This window comes from Entamoeba invadens (genome assembly GCF_000330505.1).
Source record: "Entamoeba invadens IP1 unplaced genomic scaffold scaff_1105074724819, whole genome shotgun sequence".
Taxonomy (NCBI): domain Eukaryota; phylum Evosea; order Mastigamoebida; family Endamoebidae; genus Entamoeba; species Entamoeba invadens.
Window position 1 is genome coordinate 127,169 of NW_004443623.1, and position 14,200 is coordinate 141,368.

At 27.0% G+C, this 14,200-nt stretch overlaps 5 protein-coding genes across 5 annotated transcripts; 2 read left to right on the forward strand and 3 right to left on the reverse strand.

The window, feature by feature from the left end:
• Nucleotides 1–797: 797 nt before the first annotated feature.
• EIN_507480 (hypothetical protein) lies at nt 798–1,427 on the reverse strand (the record flags this gene model as incomplete). The annotated part of the gene is made up of 1 exon (XM_004259570.1): nt 798–1,427. One exon carries the CDS (start codon nt 1,425–1,427, stop codon nt 798–800), a length of 630 nt encoding a protein of 209 aa, XP_004259618.1.
• Nucleotides 1,428–2,919: 1,492 nt separating this feature from the next.
• Nucleotides 2,920–4,716, forward strand: EIN_507490 (hypothetical protein; the record flags this gene model as incomplete). Its single annotated transcript, XM_004259571.1, has 1 exon — nt 2,920–4,716. One exon carries the CDS (start codon nt 2,920–2,922, stop codon nt 4,714–4,716), a length of 1,797 nt encoding a protein of 598 aa, XP_004259619.1.
• Nucleotides 4,717–5,025: 309 nt separating this feature from the next.
• Nucleotides 5,026–5,955, reverse strand: EIN_507500 (hypothetical protein; the record flags this gene model as incomplete). The annotated part of the gene is made up of 2 exons (XM_004259572.1): nt 5,026–5,395; nt 5,723–5,955. 2 exons carry the CDS (start codon nt 5,953–5,955, stop codon nt 5,026–5,028), a joined length of 603 nt encoding a protein of 200 aa, XP_004259620.1.
• Nucleotides 5,956–6,171: 216 nt separating this feature from the next.
• EIN_507510 (hypothetical protein) lies at nt 6,172–7,650 on the reverse strand (the record flags this gene model as incomplete). The annotated part of the gene is made up of 1 exon (XM_004259573.1): nt 6,172–7,650. One exon carries the CDS (start codon nt 7,648–7,650, stop codon nt 6,172–6,174), a length of 1,479 nt encoding a protein of 492 aa, XP_004259621.1.
• Nucleotides 7,651–12,663: 5,013 nt separating this feature from the next.
• Nucleotides 12,664–14,148, forward strand: EIN_507520 (hypothetical protein; the record flags this gene model as incomplete). Its single annotated transcript, XM_004259574.1, has 1 exon — nt 12,664–14,148. A coding segment is annotated over one exon (1,485 nt), but the record flags the coding sequence as incomplete, so codon positions are not given.
• Between the last annotated feature and the right edge of the window lie 52 nt (nt 14,149–14,200).

A 14,200-nucleotide genomic window follows, 5' to 3' on the forward strand; every position in this document is an offset into this window, starting at 1 on the left:
CGGGGGGAACCACATCCGCGTCCACACAGTACGGACAAGGAAAGTGGGTGACATGGGGACGCACAAACAGTGGCTGAAAAGTGGACTTCCTTCAAAAAACACTCGCGGCAAATATTTTTTTTGGTAAAGGTGGTGGTGGTGGTCAATGTAGGTCCCATTAAAAAACACAGAAAATGTTTTATGTTTATATTATTTTATTTAATGATATCCATATGTTAAATACTAAGTCAATTTTAACAGTATATGTGAAAAACTATTTGCACGCGTTGTTTAATTAATGGTAATTATGACGAATTTGTATAAATTTAACACAAGTTTAATATTAAAATTCAATTCAAAACATTGAAACATAAAACTCAATTTTCTAAAATGTTAGTGACAAAAGAGTTGCATTATAACATTTCATATTATTGTGAATGATCATTTCAATGATTTATTAAAGAATTGCGAAATTAAAAAAAGTAGTCACTAATTAAACCGTGTTTTCTTGACACGAATACAAACTTTTTAACTATAATTAATTATGTAAATATTCATTGAAACATTAAATTATAAATTTGAAAAAAAATATTATTTAAAAAGGTGATATTAAATAGTGTTAAAGTGAATTTATCGATGTTATTATTATTAAATAATTATTGTTTTATTTCATAATAAACTTCAGCTCCATTTTCCAAAAACAAAACACGCCTATTTTTAATATTTTTGGTTGAATGTTAAAAATACAATTTTAATTGTTTTACAAATAAATAAACAATAAACATTTAATAAATAAACATCAATAAAAACTTCCAAGTTCAATTTTCCAATGCAAATATCACAAATCGATCGACTTTAATTTGTCCATACCGATTTTCACTACCTAACACATTAACTCTTTTTTCTCCATATTCAAAGGACTTCCCGTTATATTCGCAAGCCAAACAATTTTTGGTTTTTTTTCTGTATAATTTCAAGTCTCCTTTTCCGACTTCGAAAAATTTAGTGCTGTTATGCCTACCCATAGTGAACGCAAATTCTTTATCCTCTTCTTTTATACTAAATTTCCTTCTTTTCTTTATTCCATTTTCTCTCAAAACAAAAACAAAGCAATTACTATCGGCAACACAGTCTCCGTATATTTGAACGGGCTTTGTTACAACAACACCAAAGAGGTATTCTCCGCATAAAATTGCTATTAAAAACCCTTTCACTGAATTAATAGCATTGAAGTATCTCCCCGAACACCCGTGCAAACGCGTCGCCGAATAATCAAAAATAACTTTCCCCACACTCCTCTGACTCCAAGCAAAGATTTGGGCCTTTTCTTCACAATTCAAAAAATCGAGTGAGTTAACTTCTTCGTCGTTCTTTCCGGACTTGTCCACTGTTGCGTTTTCTTCGTCTTTATTGAGTGGAATGACGTCATTACTCCAACTCAAATCCATCGAAGAATCTTCGGCAAATTGTGTGATTATTGGCGTTTTGTTGTCATTTGTGACTTTCTCTGATTTTTCTTGTAAAATTTGTTGTTCTTTTTTTGAGTGTTTGTTTGGAGTAATACATTCGCTCTTGTTATCGTCTTTGAATTTGGCTTTGTCGTTTATTGAAACGTCCTTTTCGTTTTGTGTTTATGGAGATTCATCGTTTTTTGAAATGTTTTTATCGACAACTTCGATTTTTTCTTCGACTTTTTCTTGTGAATTTTCAATGGAATTTAAAACATTCGATTTTTCTCTTTTTTCTTCGACGCAAAATTTCGATTTGTGTGATTTTTGTTTTTGTGGCAGTTCAATTTTTATTTTGTCGAAAAAGTCGGCGTGGTCACTTTTTTCGAGTTTTTGTGAATTGTCGCTTTTGGTTGTTTTTTTATGATGGTCTGAAAGTTGAATATCTCGATTTATAACACTAAAGTCGACTTCGCCGACTGTTTCACAGTTGTCTGACGTGTCAGAACTATTTTCAAAAATAGAAGATTGTGGGGTTTTTTGCATTTTGAGTTTCAGTTGGTACGCTTTTTCGTTATACACGTCTTTGATTTGCGCTTTTCTCAATGTGTTTGTTGCAAGCTCTTCGTCACATCGTAATTTCTCTTTTTGAATTAAAGTCGTGAGTGTAGTGTTTCGATCTTTAAAAATTTCTTTTAAGTCTGTTGTGCACTTTTTGCCAACAACTTTAAGTATTTCCAAAAAGTCTGAAAAGAAAGCAAAAGTGCGATTTATTTCTCTTAAAAAATTTGAACAGTTTGTTTCATAGAAATCCTCTGTTTCAAGTGTTTCATATAAAACTTGAATGGAGTCTTTGAGGGTTAAATTGTCAAAAGTTGGGATTGTAGGTTTTGAAATTGAATTATATGTATCTATTTTTGATACTAAAGTTGTAAGACAGCTTGTAGCACTATCAATGTTACTTTTGAGAGTGGAATATTCATCGAAAGTGTGTGTATCCGTCATGATGGCAACTTTTAAAATTTTTATTAATTAACAAATTTGTGTTTTGTAGTTTAAAAAAACTTAACCCTTTTTTCCTTTTTTTTAAAATGAAATTTGTAAATATGAAAAAATTAAATCAAATAAAAAATTTCAATGTTTCATAATTTATGAAAACCACTACCTTGTTGCAGTAAATATTAAGTCTAAAAAACTATAAATAAAATAAAAACAGCATTATTTATCAGTATTATCCAGGGTTTTTTGAACAATGAGACTGACTCTGTATTTTTGTCTTTTTTTATTAAATGTATAAAAAACAAAAAAATAATAAATTTTAAAAATTTAAATTTTATTTTAAATTAATAATTATGAAACATGTTAGATCATATCAATTAAATAAAAAGAGGGTTAAATCGTTTTTAATTAAATTTTGTTTGAAAAATTGCATTTTAGTTATAAAAATTGAACGAACTTTAAAATTGAGCAACTTTGATACATAAATTTAAAAATGACTGAAATTGATGTGTATTTGGCACTAAAGAATGTACCAAACGTCAATTCATATTTTGAATCACTTAATAAGTCTCTTGACGAACATTTAATTACGCCACAACCAACACTTCCATTAGACTTGTCCACTTTAGACTTCGAAACATCAATTCAAAAATTGAATGAATTTTTAACATTAGAAGAAATTTGTGAAGAGAATTGTCTCACGTTTTCAAAGTCAATTAAAAGAGTTTTAGCAGTACTTTCTGATGTGACTTCTCTTTGTAAATTGGTTAAAGCGAAATGTGAAGAAGACGGTAAACACATCGTTACAGCAAGAAATACCGCAATTCAAATGGTTATTGAAAAAGAGAAATCACGATGTGACAAAGAGCTTGCAACAAACACGTTAAGAAAAGCACAAATCAAAGTTGATTTTGAAGACAAAGTGAGTGAACTTACACAAAAAATGAAAAATTCCATTTTTCCTTTAAATTTTGATTATATGAATTTTTTTGATAAAATCGAACCACCAAAAATTGTCGTCAATCACAACATAGTCGAAAATTTAATACCAACTGTAATAACAGCAGAAAATTCTTTAAAAGTCGATCAACTTGAAAACCTTGAAAATGACGTTCAACAACCAAAATTGCTAAAGGTCTTTAAATCAACACAAACAGAAGATTGTAACACAAAAGTTATAAATTTGGAACACACAGAACACGTCACAAAAAATACAAATTTATTCCCTTCAAAAAATTTCAATCAAAGTGAAACAATCGACAAACAAAACGATATGAACAAGCAAAAAAATACTCACGACAATTTATCGGATAAAAACACGTTGAAAAATAAAGACGAAGACAAACACGAAAAAAAGACTTTAGTATTAAAAAAAGTGAACACCGACCCAATAAATAACGGATTAAAATTACATAGTGAATCCGACGAAATTTCCGATATGTTGCATGAAAACTTTTCTCAATCCGTTCCCCAAACAACAAGTGACGCTTTTAAACCTTCCAACAAAGAAAACACCGAAAAAATGAAAAAATCCGAATTTTCACTCACTGAGGAAGATTTAATCGACGACTTGGACTTTCTTCCTTCAAATCCGTTTGTTCCCACCGAAGATTCCAAAGACTCCAAAGAGAAAACTTTGTCGGAGATTTCGAAAAAGCATCCAGAATCTTCTAAAAGTTCGAAAGAGTCGCGAGAAGACACCGAAGTGATGGGCGGGCAATTACCACGTGTGAAGGATAAGAAGTGTTACATCAGTCCGGGTGTGCTGACGATGGAAGACAAAGCACAGATCTTTGCGTGGAGTCGGCGAAGTGTGGGAAGAGTGTTATTTGACTATGCGAGCGATCTTCCTAAAAGAACGCCAAAAGCGCTTGTGGAGAACTTGAAAGGTGTAAGGGGGTTTGTTATAGTCATTTACTCGCAAGACGCTAATAACGTGTTTGGCGTCGTCGTGACTAAACCCGCTGAAAAACCGGGATTTTTTGTGAGAGACGAAAAGTGCTGCATTTTCTCATTGAAGCGGGAAGGAATCGTTAAAAGAAAAAAATTTGAGATTTTGAGTGACTGCGCAAACTTCGCATTTCTTGTTGGGAAAGAGAGAAGCACTAAGTTCTTCGATGTCGGAAAAGGAGATATCAAAATTTGGAGAAATAAAGAGGAGAAGTTGATTTCGGCAAGTAAAAGGCGGTCATTTGAATATGGAAAAGAAAGTAAGACAGTCACTGGAAAGAATGAATTGTATGAAATAGAAATTCAGGGATTCACTGTTTTTGAACTTGAAAAGGAGTGATTGGTAGAGTTGTGTTATGTGATTATGTTTAATAATAAAACAAATAATATAGAAAAACCTCTCATTAAGAGGACTCCCCATTAAGAGAATCCTCTCATTAAGAGACGTTTTAACCAATCTAAATAAAAAACATTTATTGAGGGGAAAGGAAAATAAAAATTTCATAACCACTATTGGGGGTACTATTTTCCCGTTTAATCTACTAATGAGAGGTTTTACTGTAATCGTTTTTAGTTAAATCTCGAATAAAATAAAAGAAATTGAAATTACCAAATTATTGTAAGTAGGTTGATGCATTTTTTATATAATTTAGGTTTCAAACGTATCATTTTGAGAATCATTTACTTCACTTTCAACATCTTTGATTTTACCCGCCCATCTCGAGTATATGTCGAAGCAAAATTTTTTATCCCCAAAATTTAGTTCGAAAGGTTGGAAAGAAGTAACAGAAATTGCACCATATACATTTTCGAATTCAACATGTTGCGAATACACCAACTCACCATTTATTGTGTAAAACATTTTTAAAGTTGTTGGGTAAAACCCACACCCTATGATGACTTCGTGATTTTCAATTTTTCCATATGATAAGAGTTGTTTCACACTTTCCCCACTCGAATTGTACACTTTTCCATCATCTGAGCAATATCCCACACTTCCTTCATCTAATCCAAGATGACTCTATTTATTATATATGTTATAAATAATAATAATATTATTAGGTATAATAATGAACCTTACTTATGCAAAGTTGTGATTAATAGATAAATCGTTAAATAAACGTAATTTTAAATTAAATTTATTTATTTGTTTAAAGAATTTCGATCTATATATCCACATTTTGGTAAAACATAATTAGTATCAATTAATAGAACAAACATTATTGCAATTATCAAAAAATGAAATATCACAAATGCCGATAGACATGAGAACTTTGTAATTAACAATAATTTCAAAATAAAAAATTGGAATAATACATTTTTCTGATATATCATTGTGGAAAAACAACGAATTATCCGTTGTTTTAAGATCAGTCCAACATAAACTCGAACAAATATAACTCACTTTCCACATATCCAAATTTTCTTTTACTCTTTGAATCGTATTGTTTACAATTTGAATGTCTGAACTCATATTCATCATATACCCCATAGCTTTATGTAAATTTTTACTTTTATCATGTACTTTATATTGAATTAAGTATGACCATATATTATTAAAACGCTGTTTTATGTACATTTAAACAACGTTTTAATGTTTGTTTATATATAATATTAATATATATAACATACAACTTGAATAAGTATATTAAAAAACACCAATCATACATTATTAAACATTTTTCTTTTTAAATTAAAAAGGATAAATAAAATAATTTATGTTTTAATGTGTCAATTATTCTATAAAAATGTATGTGTAATTAACCTTATTAGATTTGTTGAATAACATATAATATTAAGATATATATAACAAACACAAATAATCATTTGGCTCATCCAAATTGGCTATTTTTGGGAGTAATGTAGAAGGGAAGTGTATTGAAGTACTTTCAAGTCGTTTAAAATTTGCAATATCAATTCCACAGAATTCAAACGGGGATATTTTGTTTTGAATATAATCTTTATTTTCATAAAAAAATAAATTGTGACAATTATTGATAACAACATTTTTGTTGAAAAAAGATACACTTTCAAATGCACAATTATTTGAATCAATGATCCCAAAATATTTTATGTCTGTTATTTTTACGTAAATATCAATGTCCTTTGAATTTTTTATTATTAACTCATCTAAACTCGAGTCTTCACTTTCCAATTCAAAATCAATGCAATTTACAAAAGCGACACTTTTCAATAATTTTGCGTTTTTCAATTCAATTCTAAAAATACAACAATTCGAGAAAACAAAATTTTGAAGATTATCAAAACAGTTTTTTAATTCGACCATATTCGAATTATTTATTTCAAAAATTTCGACGTATTGAAAATTTGCATTTAAACATATAAAATCCGTTTCTTGATTATTATTTAACCGAATGGAAATCTTTTCAACACAATTTGGAATCTCCCAGAGACTCTGTTTTTCTTCTTCAAATGTTTCTTTGAGTGTTCCACTATTTAAAAAAGTCACTAAAATTTCTTTGCAGTACGTTTGAGTGATTAATGTGTTGTATTTCTGGCAATCAAGTGTGTTGTCTATATAAATACCCTGCTCGTCGACATAGAGTTTATCAGATAAGTAATTACATTGATTTTTGACAATAGAAGTGTAGTAATAGTTAATACCATTAAAGACTTCCAAACTCTTTTTATTGATTCTGTGTTCGTTGGCCATAAACACTATTTCAGTGAACCCGTTTTGTGGGACGTATTTCTTTAATTTGGTGATGAGCTTAAGTTCTGCGTCTTCGTATAAATTGGGATCCGAATCAATTTCAATTATATATGGAAAGTGGACGTTTAATTCAGTGCCGTTCGAAGTGTATAACTTAAAAAATTCGACAACTGGTTTTAAGTCTCCACGGACTTTTCTTAAAGAATTAAAATGTTTGGCATTGTCCATAAAAAATTTGCAAGTTGGTTCGTATTTATCATTTTCAATATACAAACCGATATAATAAATTTTACTCAAAATTTGTCGTATTTCATCTTTTTTCGTCTTTACAAAAGAATTGAAATTGGGACATCGGATGTTTTTAACGGATGAAAATATTTGCAGATCAAAAAAGTCGAAATAAAAACAGTTCACAGTTTCGGGGTGGAAATGACGAAAAAATGATCGAATGTTGTCGACAGAAATATACCACGGGTTTATGTGTAACATTTTTAAGGATTCAAGACATCGTTTTGACACCAATAGAAACGTGTAAGTATCTGTATATGTATTAAGATTGAGAGCTATTTTCATTAAATAAAAGGGCTCAAGACGTATCATTATTATTATTATTTTTAAAGATGTGTGTTGTTAATCAAGTTTACATTTTTAATACATGGTAGTGAATAGTTATTAAAAGTTATTCTATAATCGTCGTTTTTCAATTTTAAATATCATGTTTTTGATCAACAAAAACCATTTTATTAAATTTTAATTAAAACTATGTTTTTAGATGAAAATAAGTATAATATATCAGAAAAATTAGTTAAACACAATATAATTATTATTTCTTTTTTTTTTACCATTTATGAGTTTATATTTAATTCCCATTTTTTAGACAAGTAGTTTGGCGTTTTTTTTTGCAAAAAAACGTTTAAAATAATGACTTAAGTTTAAAAACTATTTTTTTGAAATAAAATCAATACATCACAAAAATAGTATCTCTAAGAAATAAATTTTTTCAAAAGTGAACAATTTAAATCAATTAATAACATCATTGGAAATAATTATTTTACATTATTTAACATATTATTTAACATAAATTATAATGTATTTAACTGGATATGTCATTTTAATTGTAAGTTTTTTATGCAAATCGAAATACCATTTCCATTTGTTTTTTTATTTTAATTTTAATTAATGTAATACATATGTTAAAAATAACATATATTATGTGACATATTCTATTTGATCGTTTTAGTAATACTTTATGTAATGTAATCAGGGTTTTTCAAGTTCCAGTTTTTTGTTTAAGACGTGGCAAAAAATAAAAAATATCACATAAAACTTATCTTTTTCAGTTAAAAAATTTAAACCAATTCATTTTCAATTACAAATCAAAATGGTAAACACGTGGCTGAAAAATATAAAACGACACTTAAATCAAAATTATTTGACTTTTAACCTTAACTATTCTAGTCAAAGTTTTTCAAGCCATAATAAATTTTATTTCAATAAAAATAAAAACAATAAAGTCACTGTAACATTATAATCTGTTTTAAAGTTGCGTTTTTTAAATAATGTGATTAATGTTACAACTCAAACTATATGAATAAAAATTTTAACAACGAATTCATAATTTATTTAAAAAATCAAAATTAAACACTTTATTATTTAAAAAACAATATCAGATGACTTTTTGAATATATAACCTTAATAAATCAATTCTTTGCATGATCAAATCGAGTTTTTTGGAAACCGTTATTCTTAGCTTATTTGCTAAAAACACGTGGAAAGTATCCGGATTATATTTGGAATATAAAAAATGTTCAGTTATTTTCTTGTTTTTTAAATTTTAAACGATTATTTGTGTATTTATTTTATTTACGCAAAAGTGGCAACTGTGACAATTATTAAGAACAAATTCATGTTTGTCAAATAATCACATTTCAACAACAAATAATACAAAAGGTTTTATATTTAACAACGATTGTTGTACTCAAAAATCATTTAACAACGACACGTTTCTTTTTCGATTAAGATAATAAGTTTGTAACAACACATTTGTTGAAAGTGTATTGATTCAAAGATTGTCTAAATATTATTTGTAAATATCAATAAAAACATTGATTAACATATGAAACTTATCAAGAATATCAACACGATGAAAAAGTTGAATTATATGTTTACTTTTCGAAATATTATTTAAAAAGATATTATATCAAATCATTACAATCGGTTGTTAAAAAATATAGAGTGTTTATAATAAATGTAGTGTTATTTAGTCTCTTTACAACGTTGATATTGTAACTAAAATAAATACACCCACTTAACAATATCTTAAATGGTTTGAAAAATAAGTCTTAAATGTCGTTTTGTTTTTTAGAAAATAAAAAAATGAAGAAACAAAGGTATTTTGCCTTTTTTCTATTTTTCGGCATAAACACAATATCTTTTACAAGTTTGTTGAATTTTTAGTTTTTTTTGAAAACCATCCTGGTTTGGTGGACCCCGAATGTAATTCGAATTTTAATCGATAATATGTAAAAAATAAAATGTTATTTATGAGTATTATCAATAATATTTTAATCAAAAATTTAAACATTTAATTTATAAAAAATTATATTTTCAATTAAAAGTTTATATTTTAATATAATAAAGGGATTCATGAGGATTGTTAATTTTTCTGAGGATGGTAAATATCTTAAACATAATTTCTTTCAATTTAGATTTTTTTGCCTAAGATCAAAAAGGTGTATTTTGAAACACGTGATTTTCTTTAAAAATGCTATTTATGAATTTTTTGAAAGATGATTCTTTCGGTTGATTTTTACAAAAAAATAATCTATTTCTATTTTTTGATTTACCACAAGACTAACCTTGGTTTATATGAAAACATTTAATTTAATTTAATTTATCGAAAAAGTCGATTTTTTAATCAAAATCACAAAACAAATTAATCTAACAATTTTTAATCTTTTTCACAAAAAAATGCAATTTATTAAAAATCAATTCATGATATTTCAAACAATAAAAATTGATAGCAAATAACGTATTAATAACGTATACTCTATGCGATGACAATTTATGTATTTGCGCAAATTCAAAACGCGAGGTTTTGAAGATCGATAAAACAACGATTGATAAATTAAAAAATAAATAAACAAATTTGTAAAATCATTCTTGTTTTAAACGGTTTTATTTATTTTTATAAACATATACACTCAAGAAATATATGTTTATATTATTTTTTATTATACAATATTAATTTTCAATAAAAATGTGTTCAATTTATTAATCAATTTTATATATTATTTGGCGTTTTTGTTGTGTTTTGACGATTTTTGATATAATCAATTAACAAAAACCCACTTTATAAAAATTCTTTGATAATTTTATTTATAGAATTATAAATCAGAAGTGGCAGTGCTATAAATATATCTGAGGATGGTAAGTCGTGTAACAAACAGACATTATCAACACAGACTTAAACATCTAAGAAGTGAAATGACGTGTTCCCATATTCAAAAATATTAACTTACTCAATATACATTTCAGACAAATGTAAAAGTGTAAACTTTCTATTTCTGTCATCCTCAGAAAACAACTGCCATCCTCAGAACTGTAAATCTGTTTAAAACATAAGTTAATATCAAAATGAAACATTCTTTTTAAAATATAAACAACATGATTAACTTTGTTATTACAATAAATTTGAATAATTGCATAAATTTCAAAATTATTAATAAATTTGTTTTTTTAAAATTGCATTTTTATTAAATCAGTGTTTTCGACTTTTTCAATTTTCATTTTGATAAAAACAATTATCATTTTAAACGTAAATTCAATAAGTATATAATCATAATATGAACAAGTTTAATTCATGTTTTGTTATTTCCCGTCTCAAGTTCGCGAGATATAATTATTGTTTTTGTTTACTGATTATCGTAACTTTTTTCGATTGTTTTTAATTATTTGGCATTTATGACAAATTATTACCATTATTTAAAATTCGAACTTTGACTCGAAATATTAAGTGTAAATTATAACTTGAATTAATGAGAGTTGGCCTTATGGGGAACTGAACCTTATGGATTTGTTTTTTGTATCCTCAGAAAAATAATTTTAATAAGGATAGTTTTAATCCTGAGGATACACCTTATCCTCAAGAAACCCTTAAAATATGCTTCTTTTTCACTCAATTGTAAATTTTTAAATGATTGCTAAAAATGAAATATTATATTGATAATTTTAAATAACAAACGTACTTTTTAAATAATTGGTGAATTTCTATATTATATAATTTCTTGTAAATACAGTTACTCTAAAAGACTTTGCAATATTTTACAACTTGTTCTGAAACGGATTTGAAATGTTATTATATTTTCAAATTAAATACATTATAATTATTCATTAAAACATCAAATAATATTTTAATGATGTTTTATAAAACAACATTTCTAAAATTGGTTGTAAAACTTTGATGACTAAAACGATAAAAAAAGCGATTTTTAAATGATGTATTTTTCAAAAAAGATGTTAATATTCGTTTATTGAACAAGAAATTGATACAATAACATCTGATAATATATTTATACTAATTATTTTTTTTGTGTTCAAATTATAATAAAATTTGCATTTTTTAATATTTGTCAGCGAAATTATAATTTGTCGAATTCTCTTATCTTCCCAAGTTTATTTTCTTTGTAACTTCCTGACTTTTATTTTATCAAATTGTTTTTTTGTGATAATATGAAGGAAAAATTGACAAAAGTTTTACAAAATTAAAATTTAAATCATACCAACAAAAAACAAGCTTAACTTCAAGTTATATAGTAAAAATTACTTTTCTAATTAGTTTTTGAATTAATATTTTAGATGTTTTTTTGTAAACAATTTGCGAAATCTTGTTATTTGTTTTATAACAAATCTAACTCGTAATAATTCGTTTTTAAAGACCGCTCAAAAAGTAAATTTAAAACATCCAATTATTTTATCTAATTTCACTTTTTAACTGTTACAAAAAGACTTATTGAAACCAAAACATCGTTCTTATTTTGTACATAGTTGGTCTTAATTAAAACTAAAGATAAATTTACTATTATATCATAAAACGTTGATTTACAAACTAGAAAATATCTATTTTCAAAAACCAAAAGTAGTTTGTAATTAAATCAATGTAAAACAATATTTTTGATAAATTATTTAAAGTTTTTTTTTCTTATTGGTTTTTGATTTTTTTAATTCATTTTACAAACTGAAAACGGCAAAAAATAACCGATTAAACAAATGTGAGTCTTTTTAAATTATAACAGATTTAATTCTACAGGATTTACATTAAAAATAAAAAATGGATTAACAATAAATGGTGTATTGCCAAGTTTTATTATTGTTTATTCTATTATTATTCATTATTAATATTCTTAAATAATAGTGAGTTGTCAAATTAGGAATCATGAAGACTATTTTTAACCAATTAAATGAATATTCAGAGTAAAGTATATTACAATCTTTTACTTTCGATCAATTCAACAATTTTATGAAAGAATTATTCTTTTTTAAAATCAAAACATTTATTTTTAATCAATTGAATCATTCCATCAAATTTAAATCGCCAAAAACTATCTAAAATAAATGATAGTGTTATTATTCATCGTCTTTTATGTTTCAAATAGTGCGAAGTCAATATGTATTAACGACTTTCTTGCGTTCAATTATGAAGATGACCAAACACCAGTTATCAAACGGTATGACTGTTATTTGGATTTACCTGACCCAATGGTAGTGAAAGGCATCAACAACCAAGCATTATGTTATATCAGTGAGCAGTTTATGTATATGACAAAAGACAATCACACTGTTAATCGGTGTGGAGAGTATTTACAACTCGTTGGGGCTTATCAAAAACAGGTTTATTGTATGATTGCCGGTTATATGAATGTGTATAAAGAAGGTGTGACTGAATCTCTTGAAGGAAAATACATCTCTGTCAACTCAAGAATATACAACCAACTCTCTCCAAAAACTAAAGCTAAAAACAATTATGCCTGTCAATTCACGTTTTATTATGTCTACTTGGATTTGATGATGAACCCTTCTCTTGTAATTGTCGAGAGGAAAAAGAATTCCAATATAGTACAAATCATTAATTGCAACCAAATTATGTTCCAAATCAGAATATTATCAGATACCATTGATGAAATGATATACGCCCAGAAAAATGGGCGTTTCGAAGTACCACATTATAAAGGCAATTACACACTGAGAGTCATTTCATTTGAAAACAACAAATTGGAACTTAGAGATATCAACTTAAACCAAGGTAATTCCTTTGAATTTAATTCAAAGTTTCCTTCAGAAAAAGACAAGACGTGTTATTATGTCGTCAACGATGACGTTTACTCCCCTGAAGAGAAAAATGAGTCTGTTTATTTCTTAAAATGGCACATTTTACAGCCAGATTATGCCATTAATCTTGTTCAAATGGAAAAGACTCCAGGTGGAATAATATTTGAGCCAACAGATATTGTCAACGGCAAAGGATTTATCTCCATTGGATATGTCTATATCACTGAAATGATGCTCGACCAAGACTTTACTCATGTGCAATTTGATATGGAAATGGAAGATACAACAGACTTTGAATTGATTCTGGCAGACTTGGTCTACAAAACAGATTTTGTCGAATTCACAAATACTTCTTTTGTGTTTGTAGATAAAGACTTGAAGACAAAATACTACAGAACTAACACAAGTGTGTCAATCTTAGCTTATTTCAAACCAGATAGAAAAGAATTTTCAAATGGAGGTTCAATCAAGTTTTTAATCAATAAAAATTCCTACATTCGATTACAAAGAATAAAACTGTTTAGATCAAGTCTTGCCAACAATCAATATATTTGCGACGCAAAGTCATTTGATTGTTTTGATACCGAATGCCAAATCACAAACGATTCATATCCACAAGGTACTAACACGATTTGGACCGAAAACTGTCGACCAGCTTGTGGGCCTTGCAGAGAAGGCTTTGTATGTACAACTGCCGGAAAGTGTATCAGAGAACCAAACAATAATTATAGAAGTGGTCAGATAAAAATACTCACAATTATACTCTCTATAGTAGTTCTTTGTGGACTGTAATTCATTTTTATTCTAAAAGTCTGTTTTATTT